At 38.9% G+C, this 20,837-nt stretch overlaps 2 protein-coding genes across 8 annotated transcripts; one reads left to right on the top strand and one right to left on the bottom strand.

The window, feature by feature from the left end:
• The first annotated feature begins 51 nt into the window (after positions 1 to 51).
• LOC105936142 (F-box only protein 47) lies at positions 52 to 15,953 on the top strand. Of its 4 annotated transcripts, none has more exons than XM_036139519.1 (11): positions 52 to 150; positions 417 to 611; positions 3,896 to 4,057; positions 4,224 to 4,300; positions 6,849 to 6,923; positions 7,159 to 7,267; positions 10,842 to 11,015; positions 11,910 to 12,059; positions 12,269 to 12,411; positions 14,578 to 14,737; positions 15,482 to 15,953. In XM_036139519.1, the coding sequence occupies exons 2-11, from the start codon at positions 425 to 427 to the stop codon at positions 15,580 to 15,582; spliced, it is 1,338 nt and encodes a 445-aa protein (XP_035995412.1). In that variant the 5' UTR covers positions 52 to 150; positions 417 to 424; the 3' UTR covers positions 15,583 to 15,953. The 4 variants fall into 4 exon arrangements, with proteins under 4 accessions (XP_035995412.1, XP_035995413.1, XP_035995410.1 ...); XM_036139520.1 differs by having other exon boundaries at positions 91 to 297; positions 10,842 to 10,932; XM_036139517.1 differs by having other exon boundaries at positions 95 to 297.
• Positions 15,954 to 16,018: 65 nt separating this feature from the next.
• Positions 16,019 to 20,820, bottom strand: LOC105936143 (ADP-ribosylation factor-like protein 6). 4 transcript variants are annotated; one of them, XM_012876817.3, is made up of 9 exons: positions 20,492 to 20,820; positions 20,248 to 20,298; positions 20,070 to 20,131; positions 19,877 to 19,945; positions 19,660 to 19,754; positions 18,639 to 18,768; positions 18,160 to 18,215; positions 17,997 to 18,009; positions 16,019 to 16,486 (listed from the first exon to the last, which is right to left on the bottom strand). In XM_012876817.3, exons 1-9 carry the CDS (start codon positions 20,612 to 20,614, stop codon positions 16,447 to 16,449), a joined length of 639 nt encoding a protein of 212 aa, XP_012732271.1. In that variant the 5' UTR covers positions 20,615 to 20,820; the 3' UTR covers positions 16,019 to 16,446. The 4 variants fall into 4 exon arrangements, with proteins under 4 accessions (XP_012732271.1, XP_012732272.1, XP_012732273.1 ...); XM_012876818.3 differs by lacking the exon at positions 17,997 to 18,009; XM_012876819.3 differs by lacking the exon at positions 20,248 to 20,298.
• Between the last annotated feature and the right edge of the window lie 17 nt (positions 20,821 to 20,837).

Genomic DNA, 20,837 nt, shown 5'->3' with positions numbered 1-20,837 from the left:
TAGGGAGTAGCAAGATGGCGGCCAGTGACTTCACTTTTTCGGCAAAATCATAATAGAGATCAGTGATTTAACCGCAGCGCCATTTTCGCGCCGCTGTGCCGACATGAATCATTAGACAGCAGCTTTAAGACTCAGCTGACTTTATTACCGGTATTATAGTTTATTTAACATTATTTTTTATTAAACAGTGAGTTTACTTTGACTATCAGCCGCGTGTTCTGTTGTGTATTATTCTGAAAATGAGGCGCAATTAACGCTTATAGTGAATATCCCTTAAACATTTACTGAAGAGTTCAGGTTAGTTAGCATTGTTAGCTTAGCGCTGTTGATGTTGTGTTGCTAACTTTTTTTTTTTTTTTTTTTTAAACTTCGTCAAACTCGTGAGCCTGAATTTTTATGAGTTTGTTTAAACGCAGGACCGATAATGGTGAGAAAAACAACCGGCAACATTGGGAGGTGCTCATGGACGCGCAGGTCTCACCACCTGAAGGCTCCGCAGCGGCTTCGGCCCGTCAGAACCGTGGTGACCCGCAGCCAGCGCACCTCCGGCGGCTGCTTCTTCAACGGCCTCCCCGCTGAGGTCTTCCATATGATCCTGGATGAAATGTCCGGTGGGTTTAACGCATTAAATACCCATAATAAGACATACTTCAGCTTTGTGATACGTGTGCTAAATGGTATTAAGGTGTAAAAAAATAAAATAATAATAATTACATAAATGTACAATTTGTGAAACATTTAGCAAATTGAACAGCTAGCTTACAGGAGCGTCCGATTAAACTGCAGCATCGTCGATAATTTTAATTTTCTCTTAGTATTTTTCATCCAAACGATTTCATTACACACTGATTTTTTTCTGCTGGTTATTATCTCTGTCGATTTTTCATTATTTGTTTTTCCCACTTTATTTTTCTTAACACCCCGAGACAATACTGCTCTATGGCATTTAATTTTTTATAAATTCTACAAGAAAAGAAATAAATAAACAGGTCACTGAACTATATTGTGTATTTTGGCCCCAAGTTCAGTTCTCCAAAATGAAGGTTATTACCCATCTATCCATTTTAGGGATAATCGTGTGGGAAGGTTATTACATGAGACTAATATAAGAAAACATATTTAACGCAGGCATGTTTTAGCCGTCTAAAACCTGTGTTTTTTTTATTTATTTATTTTTATATATATTAAGCAATTAACATTGACATGAAAAAAGACTCTCATAGAGGATGGCAAAATGTACATAAATAAATGAAGATTAATTACAATACAAAAGTGCAAATACAAAAACAACAGGGGATTTATGTCAAGACAACTATTGAAATCAAAAATAGGAGACATTGAAATATAAACAACAAAAACGGTAGGTGCAATTAGAATAGCAAAAGTTGGGAGAGGTCAAAACTAAATTTTTTGGTATGTCTGTCTTTTTTTTAAAATCTTTTTAAGAGATGGAAAAAAAGGTTTTAAAGTCATTGACAAACCAATGAAAGGAGGGTTTAGCATTTCTCCATTTAGCACAATGGATATGATATTTATCCAACAGCAGGATGATGTTAATAGTGTCAGAAACAGGCAAAGGAAGATGGTCCATATAAAAAAAAGACATCATATAATGTAAATTGGGGCACATCATTAATTTTCAAAGAAAGCCAATCTTTCATCTCATTCCAGAACTGTTGTGTAGTAGGACATTGGTAAAACAGATGTTCAAGAATTTCACTGTTATTACAAAAGGAACATTGATCCACCTCAAAACCAAATCTTTTTTTTTTTTTTATTCTGCCACAGGATAAATTTTGTTTATGACTTTAAAGTGAGTTTCTTTAACTTTAGGTAAAATGGGCCATTTAACAAATTTTGAGAAGGCTTTATCAAGCGTTTCTGGACTAACAGCAATTTCTCCCTTCATAATCATGAATTTTTCTGGCTTTGAAAAAACTACTAATTAATTTATTATTGCATTTTTTATCAAGCAGATTGCATTGTGCAATCAACAATGTGGGCAGTAATGGTGGGGAATTATTATATAACCTAAAATTTTTGATCAAATGAATTAAAGGCAGTGGAATCGATTTACACAGTTTGTTATATTCTCTTAGAGAACAATTAAGATCATTTTTTTTTTTAAGTCGGAATAATTAAAAAAATCGCTGTTATCATCCATTAAATCGGGTCAAGTGTGTCTTACCTGGGCTCAGGAGAAAAGCACTTTGGTTGCTTAAAGGTCCCGTGTAATATTTCTGCAGTCAGGGATGATCTTGGGGGGCCAATCATCGTCAGCAGCTCTCGCTCCACCAAGTTTGATCAAGACCAAAGTCAACATCGGCATATACCAAAGTTAAAGCGCTTCACGCTGCTGACGAGCTTTGTGAAGATGCTGATTTCATTTTCCAGCAGGCCTTGGCACCTGCCCACATGTCCCAAAGCACCAGCACCTCGTTACCGTGCTTGATTGGCCGGTAAACTGGCCAGACTTCTACGCATTGAGAATCTGTGGGGTATTTTCTACAGGGACACGAGAGACGCTTTACATTGATTTTTTTTTTGTTTAGGATAAATAGAGCATGTCTTTAAAATTGATTTACCCACCTCAGAACCTGTGTGTGTGTTTTTTTTTTGTTCTTCTTTTTCAAATTATTATTGATAACTTTGATTCATTAGATGCTGAAAGAAGAAACACAGATGATATGGAGGACCTAAACTGACAAATATAAAAATGGACCAACAAAGAAACGATAACACTTAAAATGTACCAATTGATTAAAAAAATTTAATAATTGTATATTTATTGCTATGTTTTTGTTTAAATTTTTTTTCTCTAGTTCCAACACATTATTTATAAAAGCATTTGGTCGTAATTGTATAGTTTTTTTATGCTTTTCTGTTACTTATAGATGAATTCTTCTCTCTTTTAATTCCCCCCTTGCATTTTCATAAGTATTTTTTTTTCCCACCAGCCTTTTTTATTTCTGTAGATTTTTTTTATTTTGTCTCCTTTGATATTTTTCCTCTCACATTTCTGCCTGAATATTCAAATAAGGCAGGCTGTCCTTTGTGGCACGGAGGCTTTTCAGATTGATTCGAGTTTAGATACCGGACAGAACATTTACTCTCTTGTTTTTCTCTTTTACTGACTAAAGGATTGAAACAAAGCCAATCTATGTTTCTTCATGTGGCCTTTACCACATGATTCAGATTCAGAGGTGTGGCCTTTACCACAAAAAAAACAAAATTGAAAAAGGAAAATCTGTAGGCAGGCCACCGTCCATCCATCGTCTACACCCTCTTAATCTGTGGAGGGTAACAGGGGAAGTGGAGCCTACCTCCAGCAGTCACTAGCTACGTTTACATGGAGAAAAGTAATCGTAATAAAGGGTTGATCGTAATAAAAAAAGCGTCATGTAAACAAGCCAATCGGAGCACGATGATCGGATTAAGCTCCATTGGAATGAAATTGTAATCTGCATGAGAGCGGTGGTTTATGGCCATTGATAATCCGATCAGCATGCATTTAACAAACAAACTCATATAATACTGTTTACTATTTTTTGTTGTTTAGCAAAGACCGAAATACTACTTCTTCTGTGTTTTTTTTGCTTTTAGGGGAATTTGATAACTGCGCATGTCAGAGTGGTTCTGTTCTGAATAAAGCCAGACGCATATAAACGCACATTATGATCAATTAATTGATTGTGTGGCCACATAAATGGTGCAATCTGATTATTTTTGGCTTTTTAATCTGATCGTGAAATTTTGTATGCGTAAACATAGCTACTGGGAGAGCAACGCCTTTACTACTTCCTAAATGATGGCTTTCCGTATGAATTTTCCGAGTATGAATTTGTTTCCTTTCTAATTTTTTGGCAGATATATGTCATATCTGTGTGCTTTTCAGTGGTGGACATCAGCGTGTTCAGCATGGTTTCAAAGGAAATCACCAGCTACATTGTGGACTACGTCTCCTCCCAGGCCTGGAGGAATAAAACCATCATCCAAAGCTTTCACAACCCCACATTGTTGGAACAAAGATCCACCCTGGAGCACTACAGACACCTGGGTAATTTATTCTGTACCCCTTTTTAAGCTCGTTTTATCTCTCTATATATATTCTCTTTACATATACATTACATGTAATGCATCGTTCGGTATTTCCCAAGTTGCTAAGTGAGTAGCAGTGAAGACCTTTTCATTTCTGAAATGTGCGCCTTTTATTCACCTTTCAGGCTTGCTGTTTAAGAGGTGTACCCTGCTGCTGCCCACAAAGGACAGGTTAAAATTCACATTTAGCAAATTTTCAGAGGTAAGGGTAAAAAGAGGTGAGAGAGGACAAATTATGGTTGAATGTTCGGTTTCATTATTATTGTATCTATACACACAGTGCCTTTTGGAAGCGTTCACTCCCACGATAAAATGCCGGGTTTTCTGACAGATCAATCCAAACATTTCCTGCGATGTGACTACAGTATATCCTATACAATTATGTAAAATGTAGCAAAAAAGCTGCCATGATTTGGGTACACTGCACTGCAAAAACTGATCTAAAAATAAGTAAAATGTTCTTAAAGTTAGTGTATTTATCCTTGATTTGAGCAGGTAAATAAGATTATCTGCCAATGGAGTGAGTATTTTGACCCCTTGAAATAAGATAATTAGACATCCTTCACTTGAAATTAGATGATTGAGATGAATTGTTCCTATTTTAAGTGCAAAATTCTTATTCCATTGGCAAATCATCTTATTTACCTGCTCAAATCAAGGACAAATACACAAATTTTAAAAACATTTTACTTATTTCTAGTTCCGTTTTTGCAGTGTGTTAGTGCGCAGCCTTGAGCCAATAGTTTGTTGATGCATCTTTTAATTCAGCATTTAGTTACCTTGGGTCACCTGCCATACATTTTTATAAACCGTGTTACTGTATTTTAGGACCATAAGGCGCACCAGATTATAAGTGTGTAAATTCGTTGCTAACCAAAGTCGTACTTGCACATTTTAACAGATTTTTGAGCGCATTGTACCACATAACATCAGTCAGTAAGCGGAATTGTAATCATATATAAGGCGCATCGAATTATAAAGCACACCATCAATTGTTGAGACATTTTAAGCATTATAAGTGCGCCTTATAGTGCGAAAAGTACGGTAATCTGAACAATATTTCATCTGTCAGTAGGATTAACATGATGCTTGTTTCTTTGCATCGTTTCTGATCTACGTGTAACATTCTTCTCTGTCTCCATATATCTGGACTGAGGTCGGAAAAAGGTTCATTCGGCACAAAAACACAGAGTAGCACCAACAGAACGCCACACCTACAGTGAAGCATGGTGGTGGCAGCTTCATGCTCTGGGCTTGTTTTTCTCATGGAACATTGTGCTTTTTGTTGAGGTGGAAAGTTATCACGGGCGGTTTCAAATACCAGTCTGCTTCGACCTTAAACCCTCAGCTCTGGTAGAAAGGGTGAAAAATGAAGATTTCATTTCTCAGCCACACATGGAGCTTACATCAGAGACAACTACAGAATGGGTTCAACTAAAAAAATAAGTATTTGCATGGCCAAGTAGGATCCAGAGTGGCAGAGTATATCCTCAATCTTAAAGCGATATCTGTGGGGTCGACAGAGGAGGGCCGGGGAGACGAGATGTTGGCGCCATCTGAGAGATTTGGAGAACTTATTTCAAGCTAGACTGAGCAAATATTGGCAAGGATGCTGAAAGTCTCCACCCCAACGGCTGTTGGCTGGAATTTAACTTTGGTTATGAAATTTTTCCCCTTAATTTTAAGCTGCATTTTACTGCTTATTAGTTACACTAAGGACTGATGTCCCTACGAGATCTAGAGAAACTCATCCATGCATTTATCTTTAGCCGCACTGATTGCTGCAATGGCGTCTTTACAGGTTTACCCAGAAAAATCAGACAACTGCAGCAGATCCAGGATGCTGCTGCTCGTGTTCTCACTAAAAACAGGAAGATAGAGCAAATCAGCCCAGTTCTAGAGTCCCTACACTGGCTTCCTGTAGCTCAGAGAATAGACTTTAAAAAACTTCTGCTAGTTTATAAATCACTGAATAGCTTAGCACCAAAATACATTAAAGACCTGTTGTTGCTGTATCAACCCTCTAGACCACTCAGATCGTCTGGTTCTGGTCTACTCTACATATCCAGAACCAGAACCAAACATGGAGAAGCATCATTCAGCTTTACATCATAAACCTGGAACAAACTTCCCAAAAACTGCAAATCAGCCGAAAAACGAGTTGCTTTAAATCGACACTGAAAACCCACCTGTTTAAAGTTGCTTTTGACACAGAATACCAGGAACATTGACCAACATATTTGATGTTTTCATGATGAAAATCACTTTGAACCGCCTTGCTGCTGAAATGTGCTACACAAATCAACTTGACATTTACTTACCTCCCAAGAAAAACTGAAAATTTAAAGCAAAAACATGAGAGAATTATCGAATATTTCTGATTTTTGTTAACTAAATATTTCATCTACCTTGACCTGGAGACACAAAACCTTAAAGGTTGAGAAAAAACAGACTGAAATAAATACAGTTTTTACTTGTAGGCTGTAAAGGCTTTTAAATTCAGCTTCATAAGTGCAAACCTAGCTTAAACCACTACTATAATTTCTTTTAATGCCTTCTCAACTGCTTATTTAAGTCTGGAAGAATGAAATAAACGTAGAGGCGCTCTGATTCTTTACTTTCAGATTAAATGTACTATAAACAAATGGGGCAATAATTAATATAATGTTTTCTGTTGAGCATTAAAACACGTCTCTGATAAATCCAATGACTAAAACAACTCCTAACATGAGCCATGTCTTATGTTTTAGATTCCCTGCTTCATGCTGGAGCGGTGCCTCGCTCCAGACTGCACAGGTTACTCCCGGTACGGCGTCTTCCTCCAGGTGAGCGCCTCATATGAAAGCTGGATAAAAACACAAACCTAATATGTGTTAAAGTGACACGGTAATGTATAGCAGCATGTTGCAAAACAGGGAGACTTAAAAGTGTCACTCTTTAATAAATAATCCATCGTTTGTTCATATGACCTTAAACCCGTTTCAGCGGTTCTGTTTATTATTAAACACAAACATGAGGGGGTGATATAATAGTCAGGTTGTTGTACTGATTGCTTCACAGACCCTGATCGCAGGATGGGATGAGCTGGAGTGCCACAGAGTCTTCAACTTTTTGTGTGATCAAACGGGCCTCTTGCTTAAGACTGAAGCCTTGCTCACCGCAAAACCAGGTCGGTACCTTAGTGTGAGGAAATTCTGCCGAGATGCTAAATTATATAGTCAGGACTTCACCCTTCCTCCATAAGCGTATATGTCTTATCTCTAATATTTATTTTACCTTCAAAATGAATTATAGAGCTGATGAGGGAGGAGGATAATTTAACAGCAGGTTTCATATTGAGATATTTATGTTACAACATTGAAGTTGAATCCATTTCATTGGGATTTTTACACAAAAGTGAAATGATGTTTTTTTTTTTTTATTATTATTATTCAGGCACTTTTACACTGATGACTCTAAACAAAATCCAGTACTAACTATTGGTGTCAGAAGTCATCTACTGTAATTATTAAATTGTAATTTAATCTTACTCAAGGCGGACTCTGTCCACGCTAGTATGTGAGGGCCTTTAATTAGGACTGCAGCTTTATTATGTCAATTATGTCAATTATTCTGATGATTAATCAAGTATTCTGTAAATAAATTGGCACATTCTGTGGACATTTTATTTAACCGCTTAAACTTATTTCATGAGTAATAGAAATACACAAAAAATAAGTTACAGGTGAACATGTAATTGAATTCCTTTAAAAAAAAAAAAAAAGGAAAATCTGCATTTTATTGCTTAAGTTGCAACGACACAACATGTCTTTAGCGGACACGCAGACATTTGTAGAAAAGGATCCATCTGCAGCGTATAAATAAGTTTGAACGTTAACATGTTAAAAGCTCAGAACTAGCTGCCTCTGGTGAAAATGGTCACAAACCAAAAAAATGCACAGTGTCATCTGCATATTATGGATTTCTATACTGATTTTGTTTATCATCAAAAAGCATGACGTTATCCAAGTAAAGTGGAAGCCTTGCAGTGTACTTAAGTGCCAGATGCACTCTTCCTGTTTTTATTATTGCACAAATGAATGAAAAGCTGCAAACAAATCCACAGAACAGAAACAAACTCTCCTCTAACTGCTCTGTAGGATGGACGGGTCTGAAGTGTCTCTGTGGGTTTGTAGTCAAACCTGCTCTTAACCTTGCCTCTCTGCTTTGTTGCTTCCAGTGTCTTAGGCTACGTTCACACTGCAGGCCTTGATGCTCACTTCAGATTTTTTTGTGAAATCTGATTTTTTTTACGTGTCTGTTCACACTTCCAAATATATGCAACTTGTATGCGATCTCCTGTGCGAACTAAATTCATGCAACCTAAGTGTCCCGCATGCGCAGTTGAGGACGCGATGACGTCACACGTAGCAAGCGTGCTCAGTGTTTGGGGAAGTAAACATGGATCGTAATGCTGCAGCGTATCTTGCGTTCTTTACGTTCTTCTCCAGCCGGAGCTGCACATTACCGACGCAATCTTTTTAAGAAGATCGAAACAAAAGAGGCAAATTTTTGGCAAAGGCGTTTTATGAGGCAGTAACGTCCGTACAGAGAAAAGTGTGGGTGCGGAGTCGAAGCCAAGCAGTGTGAATGTAGCCTTAAACTGCAGCCAGAGGTTTCTTCATTTCCAGGGGTCACTTAGTTTTAATATCATATATAATAATATATCTTTATTGTCATTGAAACATACATTACAACGAAATTTGTTCTCTCCTCTGCTTTTAACCCATCACCCTTGGGGAGCAGTGGGCTGCCATGTGCGGCGCCCGGGGAGTATTCTGGGGTCAAGGGTCTTGCTCAGGAACCCAGAGTGCAGGCGCTGGGGATCAAACCAAGTACTTGCATACATCTCTGAGTGCAAACGCACTGCTCTAACCACTAGATCAACACTCCCCATACACCAAGATGCAGTGTAGGTAGGCAATTTGGGGTTAAGTGCCTTGCCCAGGGGCACATCGACATGTGGGAAGGGGAAGCTGGAATTGAACCCACAACCTTCTGATTGCCAGACGACTACTCAACCCATCAAGCCACAGTCGCCCACTACTACACTTACTACACTCACTCTCTTGGAGCATCTGCACTCCCTCTGTTTTCACATAACGATATGATCCTATATCCTCAAACGTGATTCGCCGCCACACGGGCCAATCAAAACACAGTTTTGCAGCTAGCAGAGCCGGGGCTGAGCTCAGAGAGCCGGGCCGGGAAAATGAAACAAGGAGACTCTCCTGATTCACTACAAAGCATCGGCTCTCAGAGCCGCAACTTTTGGGCGTTACCGATCACAATCTGTAGATGTCTGTTAACAGAAGGGGTCCGTCAGTAAAATACAACTTTTTGGTGCGCTTTTGTAGCAAGTTGATGATAAATATGCAACTTAATGGTGACTTGACACGTGGGTGGGTGGGATCTCTGCCGCTGGTGTAGATGTTTCCTCTTCCGCTGTTGCAGCATCGAGGCGTTCTGTGATGGAAAGCTAATTTAGTTTAGCAGTACACACAGCACGCCGTGATTTCTTTTATGTTACGTTTAACTTAATCCCACACTTTTGTCACTTTTATCCATAGCTGATAACAACCATGTCTTAGCTGTGAAGGCCATCATTGGCTCAAGTCAGAGCGTTGTGCAACACAAATGACCAGCTGGCTGGAACGAGCTGCGCCGAATAGTTAAACAGACTTTAGCGAAGCCTCGAGGGATTCAGTCTTTAAACAATATCACAGAGCTCTGCTCAATTTAAAATCTGTAAACGAACAGAGTATGGCAAAACATTTAAACTTACTAGAACATGGCCTCCTAAACTGAACTCTGGAGGAGCTGAAGAGATCCACAGCTCATTTGGATAACTATTAGTTGTGCACTCCACAAGTTTGGCTTTTATAAAAACTGTTACTTCATATAAAAAGGGACATAAAATGGAAATTCCACTTTTTTAGCCATTAAAAGCATTTTGTTGTGCAGAAGATTTGAATGTAGTCTGTCCAGCAGCTGTGTAGATATCTTTATTTTCTGTTTGGGTCATATTTTTCGAGCCGTTAAGTTTTCTCTGCTCTCCATTACAGTTTATGAACAATAACGTCACAGCATTTGCTGCGGAGCTGCTAAACAAAGTCACGGACCTCTGGCTAAACAATTTTGTGAATCTGCCATTTTTATACTCGCCAGGATTTTGTAGTCCAAGCCAAAAGAATCCGAAGCTACAAGTGGATGAGTGAAAAAAACAGAGACTGAAAGTAACGAGGAATTTAGACCAAAGCGTTGCAGTCCCACTTTATATAGACCACCACAACTGGGTGGTTTATATGAGAAAATGATATTTTTATTTAAAGCCAAAGAATATAATTTTTTAAGTTTGTTTCAATTATGTTCTTGAGACAAAGGTTCTCCGAGAATGTCGACGAGAACTGAGTTTAACTACAAAAGTTGTGTGAGGGATAACTAAAGGGGGGTGGCTTTAATCAGCAGGTAACAGGGAAGCTAGTCGTCACAATGTTCAGATATTAGTAAAAACTATATGTCATAATCATGGAAGACTTTGTTGATCTGTTTGGTGTAATCACTAAAGCAAACATTGAAGTGTTTGGTCCTAATGCGACAAAATGTAGAGACAATTACGCGGTATGAGTTCTTTTGCAGGGCACTACAGACTCACTCATTTTCTGTAAAAAAAAATAAAAGTAGTAAAGGAATTTTCTTCTCAGGGCTGAAGAGGAACCAGGAGCTGCAACTTCGTCTGTTTTGCCGTAAAGTTTTGCTGGACCCGTGCCAGAACCAGCCAGATGGACAGTTCTGGTTAGTTCAGCTGCTGAAACCTTGGCCCATGGTCAGCCAGGCCCACCTACTGTTCATCCTTTATGGACCTCTGCTGCACGAGGGTGAGGTCACTTTTATAAAGAAGAGATGTGGAAAAACATCCAGGGGGGGTGGTGGTGACATTTATAGGGCACGTCAGGCTGCTCTAATGGAAATCATCCACACAACGGCAGGTATATGCCGCCGTGATAGAAAAACATTCGACGAATATAATTAGCTACAAACATTACACAGGGACTTTTGCTATTTATTTTGCATTCTTTTAAAGTGGTTTTAGGCAATGGCGTAGAAATGTGCCTGGATCAGTCATAAAGTAATGCACAGATACCAGGAGTGAATAAGAACAGAGTGAAAAAGCAGCCAAAGGGCACAAAGGGCCAAAGAGGAACAACAAAAAAAACCCCCAGAAAGCGCAGAAAAGGCAAGCTGCAGGAAGAGGAGAAAGCGAGCGCGGGAGGAAGAGACAAAGAAACAAAAGGACAAACAGGCAGACGAGATAGACAGCGGACACACAGAGATGAGAGAGAGAGATATAGAGAGAGAGAGAGAGAGAGAGAGATGAGAGAGAGAGAGAGAGCGAGAGAGAGAGAGACACAGATAGATAAAATAGATAGTATATAGAGATACATATATACACACACAAATACAGATATACACAAACAACATCTATATACACACACATACATATTATAGACAAACACATAATATATATATATATATATATTATATAATGCTATCTTATATATATAGTATATATAGATATATTATATATATATATATATATATATATATATATATATATATATATATATATATAATTTTTTTTTAAATATCATGCATAAAAGCCGTCATCAGCTCCAGAGTTGTTCAGTATGTGAAAATATTCAGACTGTTGTCTCATATAAATGACTCTTCACTACGTAGTGAGGAAAGAGATTGGGCCTTCCTCTGTGCAGGTGTCCTCGGCTGGCAGGATCTGGTGGAAAGGGGAATACCTCACAGCGCTCTCTGGGATCTGGCCAAGGGCCTCCTGATGCTTTTTGGCACGCTGCAAGTCAAAGGCTGGAGCACGGACTCAGTAATATCCATCCTGGAGGAGCTAATTGGTATTTTACATCAGGCATAATCACATTTCTCTGTGTTAAGCATATAACAAAAGGGGGATGAAAATTGGTTTTTATCGGCGATGGAAAAATTAAACAGTTTTTTTTTCCGGCCAGTCTCTCGTTTGAAATGAGGATTAGCAGCAAAGAATCACAGCGTGCGTGTAAAAGCTAAACCCGGCTCTCCGGGGCGCTGATTTGCTCTTGTCCAGTCATCCCTCAGCCCTGGTTTGTGGAGAACGTGGCCCGACTGCTGGTGCTGTGCGGCAGCAGCCTCTGCTACACCTTCCTGGCCAGCAAGGCCCTCAACGGACGAATCAGCGAGATCTCCAGAATCATCATTCATATCATACTGGTGAGGAAAGCTGTTTTACCTTCAGCCGAGCTGTGTTAAACTTCATGGATGTTTTTGGCCTTCAGTGGAGATCTGGACAAAGCTTAAACCTGACTGAGCATACTGTACAGTATTTTTCAGACTATAAGTCGCACTTTTCTTCATAATTTGGCTGAACCTGCGACTTATAGTCAGGTGCGACGTATATCAAATATAAAACGTGTTTTTAAACGGTAATTCATACAGACCAACATGAACCAAGGAGTAAACATTACCGTCTATAGCAGCTAGAGGGCGCTCTAGGCTTGGGAACACTATTTGCTGCACATGTACCACTTAAAAAAATTATAGAAACATTAACTTATAGACAACAAAGACTGAACACATTGTTGTGTCCCTGTTTTAGTGTGCATTCACGCAGCAGAGCGTTTATTTGATGTAGCTCGCAGGGTCCAAACTGATAACAGCTAGCGTTAGCTTATGTTGTCCGGGGCGGTTTACAACGTCGCTGATGCTCGTTCAAGAGCTTGGCTGAGCTTTTTAACGGTGCAAGTTAAACATCTAGCTTAACATGTAGCACCGATACGCTCACAATCTAATTTTTATTATAATTTTGATCACCTTCAGCGTAACGGGCCGTTGATGCGACTTAGGCTACGTTCACACTGCAGCCTGAAGTGACCCAATTCCAATTTTTTTGCACATATGCGACCTGTATCTGATCTTTTTATGACAGTCTGAACAACACAGATCGGATTTTTTTAAATGCGACCCAGGTCGCTTGGATATGTGGTCCTGAATCCGATACGTATCTGATCTTTTCAAATGCGACCTGTGTCTGTACGGCCGGGTCGCATTTATCCGACCTGTACGTCACCGATACTCGACAAATGTCACTATTCTGCATCCTGCTATGCAGAAGTGGGAAGAAAGACGACACCCATAGCGGACAACAATAAAAAGAGCAGTCAATGGACAGAAAGCTCCGGTTAGAAAATAAATTAATGTCCGCAAAGTGCGCGCCAGCATTATAATCCATGTTTACTTCCGCAAACACTGAGGACGCTTGCTACGTGTGACGTCATCGCGTCCTCGAGTGCGCATGCGGGACACTTAGGTTGAACGCATTCAGTTCACTCAATTCCGATTTCACAAAAAAATCGGAATTGAGCACTAAGACCTGCAGTGTGAACGTAGCCTTATATTCCCAAAAATACGGTATGTATCCACTTTATGAGGCACACCTTGCTACACTCTTTTTGTTTTGTGAAACTTCGATGTAAAGCGGAGAAAAGGCCCAGTGTTTGCTTTGCTGCTGCAGCCTATCGACGTTCTGCATACCTTTGGTTATAACAAGCGGTTATTTGGGCCACTGTCGCATTTCATGATCTTGACCCAGTCTGCCCATTGAACAGCGAGACAATTTCACTCACACTAGCGTGCCTCATTAGATATTCTCTCTTTTCTGCGGCCGTTTTCTGTGAACCTGAGAGAACATTTTACCTGAAAATCAGTTCGATTTTCAAATAGATTTCCTCTTATCCCCCAATTCTGATACTTGGTTTGATCTTCATTCTGCAAGTCGTCCTAATTAGATTTCTCCATGCTTTGAGTCGCTGTTTGGGTCATTAGGACGAAGCTAATAAAGTTGCCGAAGGGTGCCTAATTTAATTAGGAGACGCTTTCTGCATTATACAAGCTGATTCAGTGTTGTCCATGATTTTGATTTTAGTTATAATTTCAGAACCTTCAGTTATTTCTAAATGAAGAAAATGAAGCATTTCCAGCCTTAGTTCCTGTCCTGGTGTCTAAATATTGTATCCGTCCGTCCGTCACCTCAAGACTATTGAAACAACTGCTGAAAAATGTCTTTCTGTATTTGCAATTTAAAATCAATCTAAAAACAGACTAGAAACTCTAAAAAGTTGGTCTGGAACACATGGAATAGCAAAAATTCAGATATTGTGAATAAAAATCTTCTGGATCATTTTGTGTCAAGGCAACAAACAGAAAAAAACAAAAACAAATTGTAACCTGAAAACACCAAACTTTAACGTCTTAATAGCTGATTCCTACATTTCTCAGTTGAAAAGGAAATAATTAAACACTTTGGCGATATAATAAAAACAAAAACAAAGCACAGATTGCTCGGTTGGTTTGCTCTGTACGCCCTTCTCTCCCCTTCAGGTGTGCGAGAAGGAGGGCTATCACATGAGCTGGGCGGTGAAGCTGGTTCAGCAGATCTGCAGCTTGTTCAGCACGGCGCCCGAAAGGTTCGTCTTCATCCAGCACCTGGAGAACATGTTCTCAGAAGTCACCAGAGAGTTCTTCGAGTCCTCTGTAGCAGGTGAGTTAAAGCCGTTTTCACCAGAACGGGTCTGTCTTTAGCGCTAAAGGTTGTGTATTCATTCGAGAAAAACATCCAGAAATTGATTTGGTTTTTAAGTGTAGTGGAGCAGATATGTTGTGGCTGCGACTTTAGAGCAAAAAAAAAAAAAAAAAGCTTGTTTTGGTGAGTGTGCGACGGCTCAGACAGATGACATTTACTTGCACCTCCTGTTTTTCATTATCTTAGTGAAGCTCATTCATCTCTGGTGGACGTGTTGTGTTTTTTTTTTTTTTTTTTTTTTTTTTTTTTTTGCAGGATACCTTCGTTATTCTCTGACTGGGTCCAGCTTTTCTTTTCTGCTTCACTCATGCTAATTCCTAATGGTATAATTGGACGGCCACGTTGAAATGAATTTATTCATGTGCCATTTTCAAGCAGAGGACGCCGATAAGAGGGAATAGTCAGAAAATGGGAGAGATTTAGAGTCTCAATTTACTAGTAAAAATAAAATTGAAAAAAAGAAAAGATAAAAATTAAGACGTGATTTTCTAGCTACTTTACACACAGATCAAAAACAATTTTATAAATGCGTCTTGTCATTTAATCTAACTTTTTTCAAAGATCTCTGCTGTTTTAGAGCCTTATCGCTATTTTTTTTGTTCATTTTTGTGGGTACAGTAATTTTTCCCTGGAGAGGAAGGTCTAACTGCTTCTTACAGCGTTTTAAAATGTCAACAATGGCATTTTTTTTTCTGTCTCCAGGGAACAACTTTGAAGATAGAGAGACTTTCCAGACCTTATGCATCCTCCTGGACTCCAGCGCTCGCTTCCACACTAAACTGCTCCACATGTTCCTCAAATAGGAGATACGGTCGCAGGGCAAAATATGGAAAGTAATGTCAATAATGAAGGGGGTCGTCCAGTCAAAGGGCTTCCATGTGCCTTTACAGCAGCCATACGAAGAAAAATGCCTTCAAACAAACAGCACCAAACCACTTCATGCTATTTAAATGCTTTTGTTGAACAGTTTTGTTATCTATACAGCTATTAATGTGTCGAAATTCAACAATGCAGTTCATAAGCTCTGTTGGATGTTTCATTACAGGAGCATTTAATATATATTTCTGAAAGTGAAAATGACTTTTCCCCTCTATGTATTTATTCAACTAATTTATTAATGTATTTGTAATAAATATGTGAATGCAATATTTAATAAAATAATATTTTCTAATAATTATAGTCGTCTTCTTGATTTTTTTAAAGTTATTTTACCAAAAACGAACTAAAAAACACTGTATACACTGAGCAAATAAGCTTTTATTCATTTTTGGTTAGTTCATCATTCACATTAACAGCATCTTCAAACACGGCTGTTCAGTGACTTTAAATTAGTAAAGCATGTTTTAGAAAATAAAAATAGATAAAAGCTGCAACAATAAAAAAAAAATTATGTTGTATGCAGAAAATAACCCAGATGCATTTATATTCAGACTGCATGCAGATTTGCGTGATCATGCAAAGGTGTCTATGCAGAAGTGCTTCTTATAACCACTTGATGCAACTGTCAAATTCAGAGCATGCCAGCACTTTTTTCTTTTAAAAGTGTAGCTCAGAGAGAACAACAGTGCGTGACTATTTGACATTGACGTTTAAGGCCTACGACATCAGGAGTGATGAAAAGTTGAAAAAGCAAAGCAGGTCCAGTGTGCACCTCCCCCGAGTCCCAGTCATGCCTGGTCATTCATTTGTTCATTGTTTTGATATGATCTGCAGGAAACGGAGAGAAACATTATTACCGGGGAGTCCGGATGGACTTCAGTCTGTAAGGATCTGCTGAAAGTTTAGGATTCACAAAGCTTAGCTGCTTTGTGAATCATGAGGGGGGAAAAGCTGATATTTAGGGGTAAAACAGTAGGGACACAGCACAAGGAGAGAGAAAAACAACTGGAAACCCAACGGTACGGTGTCTCGCGATACCCCTTGAAGTTTTCACATTTTGCCAAGTTTGTGTTTGTGGATAAAAACGAACATGAAAAGTGCTTTCGTATTCAGCACCTCCATTACTAAATACTTTGCAGAACCACCTTTTGTTTGTAAGTACAACTTTACTGCTGCAAGTGTTTTTGACTTCGTTCCAGCTTGCTTTGTGCACCTGGATCTGACTGGGCTTAAGCTAAAATAGCTTAAACCCAGTCAGGTTGAGCCGTTTTGTTTAGATGCTTCCTTTCCAAAGTGTTGCTGATCTGAACATCTACCTCCGAGTGTTTCCTAGCTGCTAAATTTTATTTTATTTTTGGTAAAATTGGGCCGTGTATACAGCTCCGTCTGTCTTAGCAGTTTTGAAGCTGTGGTACCATTTTACACGCCGTTTAGGATGCTCAGTATTCTGCCAAACGTGTTGCTTTGCATGTAGGTTAAAAAGCTCAATTTTGGTCTCATCTGACCAGAGCATCTCAGGCGACACTATGGCTTGCCCCCCCCCCCATTACTTTTGGCAAACTGCAAACAAGACTGCTATGGTTTTCAAGTTAAAGCTGAATAAAGACCATGGGCTTCTCAGTTTAATGCCTTCCACATAAGGTATGCCGGTTTAGATGGACAGTAAGTTTGAATCCTGTTAATTTGGCAATTCTGCTGTACTGTGACAATGTTGTCGTTTTTTATTGCACCAGTGTTGTCTAAAATGTCAAAACCATTGATTTAAAAATGAATAAATTACCCAACTCTGCATTAAACTTCTCCGCAGTTTAATGCCAAACCAGTCTGCTTTGTCCTTGGTCTTCATAATGCTGTTTGTTCACTCATGTCCTCTAACAAACCCCTGAGGCCTTCACAAAACAGAGCAGCGTACCAAGGTTTATTACATGCAGGACTCTGTTTATTAATTAGCTGACCTCTAACAGACATTGATATGCCTACGATTTTATTCAGGGGCATCACAGTAAATGGGGTTGAAAACAAAGGTACGCTACACTTTGTAATAAAGATGAATCTTTTTACCAACGCAACCAAAATTACGCACTACTTTGTCTCTCATACAAAATCCAAATAAAGTATACTGACGTTTGCACTTGTAATTAGGTCAGTATGTGAAAATGGTTCAAGGGGTACGCATACTTTAACAGAGTGCTATACTGTAAATAATGGTCGATTTGGACAGAATATTTTTTGTTTAATAGTTAAAAGTGGATTTAAAAGGATTCACGCTGACGTCTATAGAAAATGTCCATCCTCCATCACTCCACATGTTGACAAGCTTTAGCGATAAGGTACTTACTGTGCAATTTGATCTATAGGTTTGAAAGAGAATAACAAAGACAACATCTTAATGCTGATTTGTTAAAGGGCTACAGGATAGACAGTTTTGGTATTTCAGCTCTAAACCCCGTTTTCTCCATTATCCTTGTAGGATAATAACATGGAATCAGCAGAGAAATTACCTTGCAGCCAGTCCAGCCCTTCCTGCAGACCCTCTCCTTTGATAGCATTGCTGGCGCTGAAAAGCAAGATGTGCAGCAGTGAAGTCGTTTGTGGCACATTCCTTTTCTCCAGTTTTTTTTCCTTCCTTGGACCCTGACTGTTTAAAGCTGCCCAGCTCTTAATCCATTTTGCCTCCTTCTGTCTAATGAGTAAACAAGGAGGAGGAAAACACATGTATGCAAAGGAGCCAAGCTGCTGGATAACAGCATGTGGCAGAGTCTCCCTGCAATGTTTAACCCATGAACAACGGGAAAATAAGAAATTCAGCCTTTGATTGTAAGCAGAGACGCTTTTCTTTCTGTGTTTATGAGGAGTTGAAGTGGGCCCGGGTCAGATGGTTCTGTTTTAACTTCCTGGTATGAGTAAGTGAATTCAACATAACGCAGCTTTTCTACTGAGACGATTCATCAAGGTGAAAGCAGAGTTATGGATACTTTACCAGATGTGCCAAGGTTTGTCTTTTATGTTCTCCAAACACAACGTTTGCGAGACCTTGACAGAAGAGAGAGCGTCCCGCAGATCCATCTTGTTTGCAAAGAAAAGCACCGGGATCTTTTTGTTGCGGATATCTAGAAATAGAGATGTAAATATAAGGAGCCAACACCACAATCACATTATTGTGCATCTGCCTTCCAAACTCTAAGAAGCCGTATATTTCAAACACATGCCACTGCTACTCTAATTTCACAACAGCTAGTCAAATGTTGCAGGACTGACTCAGTAATTACATCACTTCATTTCATTATACACTATGCAGACGCTCTGTCTGTACTGATGAACATTGACTCAGTTTGCTGAATGATTCGAGTACCTTCAACCCTTTTTCTGATTATTTAGCTGATAATTATTTGACAGCTTCAGGACACTTGTAGAAAATTGACATTTCAACCCCAGATGGTCAATTGATATTTAAATATAGACAGGAAAGAAGGAGTACATTGCTGAAAAAGAAATGTACTCCACCCTGTCACAGCTAAACACTGAATTTGAAAGCCTAGATCCATATACACATGCACACTACAACATAAAAGTGCATTAACAGTGACACATTTCAAAGACTTGAAAGGCCCATATTACACACGTTTTTTGATGCAAATGGTTACCAGCACACATGGCAAGACGGGAAACAGCATCACAGGATTCAATATTGACCAACACTCCCAATAATTAAAGCTGGTAAGTACAATTCCACGTTGACAAAATGGGACTTGATGCCTTTAAAAATCATTTTCTAACATGAGCACAAACAATTAAATTGTTAAAAAACAAAAATAGAGATGGAAATTCATGTTGAAAACCAAAATCATCTCTATGGACAAGTATGGATCAGTGAATATATCACTTTTTACTCCAATTTGATTACATGTAAGCTGCTCATGTAGCAGCCCTGCTCAGCAGTGTACCTTTTAAATTAAAACTTCCCTAATTATGAATAAGATAGAAATACATATTTGTTGTACCTTCATGGTTAAGGAGAGTATCAAGCTCCTCCTTTGCAACAACCATCCTCAGTTTGTCACTACTATCAATGACAAATATGATTGCATTGCTCTCCCTGTAAAAAAACAACAATAAAACATAAAAAACAACACAACAAGCTACAGTATATAATAATTGCAAAAGTAATGTTAAGGTTCTGTATGCAACATGCTTGCATTGTCTATTTTTGTTCCCTACTTGTAATAATGCTCCCATAGGCTTCTGTATCTGCTTTGGCCAGACATGTCAAAGACTGTGAAGGACAGGCTGCACTCAGACAGATAAAGAGCATGAAGGAATAACAACATTAGTGACATAGCAGTAGTTTTATTCAGGGTTTTCATTCTGGTATTTATCTACTGACATCTTTTTTTTTTTTTTTTCATTTTACCTTGAACTCTTGAACTTTTCAATGTTGAAGCCAATTGTCGGGGCTATCTCTTGAGCCTGTGTCTACATGCACACACGTTTGCACACATGCACAGACACATGCAAACGCACAAAAAAAGACAAGTAACGGCAAAAGTATGTCAACTAAGAAATAAATGGAGGTAGGCTGTGGGCTTTACCTGACTAACATGTTTCCACTCTGCTGACAATGGACCTAAATGATTTGGATGCTGAAAACGAATGATCGCATAGAAATAATAATAGGCATCCCAACGTATACTTTAATGGCATTAAAAATAATTTATCAGCTAATTTGTTGTGTGTATTCACATGTCATGACTGAAGGAAACAATACAACAGAACAACATTTTGTAATGATGTTTTGCTGCAGCCCAGCATAAAAAGGAATAACATCAAACTTACATTAGATGGCTTGAGCTGGTTGATGATCGTTGTTTTGCCGCTGTTGTCCAGACCCAAGCACAAAACGCTGACTTCTTTCTTCCTTAGGCCAAGCCAGCCTGACAGTTTATCAAGCAGGCCCATTTCACTCGGCTTGACGCTGCACCATTTAGATTTTCAACACATTACCCCATGGATGGCCCGATTTAATCAAATCAGATGAGTTAGATTTGCAGATTTCCTCTAAAGCGAACATTAATGATAAAACAGGCTTCAATAGCGCTCCACCGTTCTAGCTGTGAATAGATGAGATGCTGCCTGGCCATCGCCAGCTTGTGGCAGGTAATCCTATTAGGGTGAATTAAAT

Source organism: Fundulus heteroclitus, chromosome 7 (genome assembly GCF_011125445.2).
Source record: "Fundulus heteroclitus isolate FHET01 chromosome 7, MU-UCD_Fhet_4.1, whole genome shotgun sequence".
NCBI lineage: Eukaryota > Metazoa > Chordata > Actinopteri > Cyprinodontiformes > Fundulidae > Fundulus > Fundulus heteroclitus.
This window is presented reverse-complemented; position numbering and strand designations above follow the sequence as displayed.

Excerpts from the sequence above, each read along its gene's own strand:
- LOC105936142 (XM_036139519.1), top strand. The coding sequence starts at position 425 with ATGGTGAGAAAAACAACCGGCAACATTGGGAGGTGCTCATGGACGCGC. Across the intron at positions 4,058-4,223 it reads GGAGCACTACAGACACCTGG|GCTTGCTGTTTAAGAGGTGT; the intron begins GTAATTTATTCT and ends TTCACCTTTCAG. Across the intron at positions 12,412-14,577 it reads TCATCATTCATATCATACTG|GTGTGCGAGAAGGAGGGCTA; the intron begins GTGAGGAAAGCT and ends TCTCCCCTTCAG.
- LOC105936143 (XM_012876817.3), bottom strand. The coding sequence starts at position 20,614 with ATGGGCCTGCTTGATAAACTGTCAGGCTGGCTTGGCCTAAGGAAGAAA. Across the intron at positions 20,132-20,247 it reads AGTGGAAACATGTTAGTCAG|ACACAGGCTCAAGAGATAGC; the intron begins GTAAAGCCCACA and ends GTGTGCATGTAG. Across the intron at positions 19,946-20,069 it reads GAAAAGTTCAAGAGTTCAAG|CCTGTCCTTCACAGTCTTTG; the intron begins GTAAAATGAAAA and ends GTCTGAGTGCAG.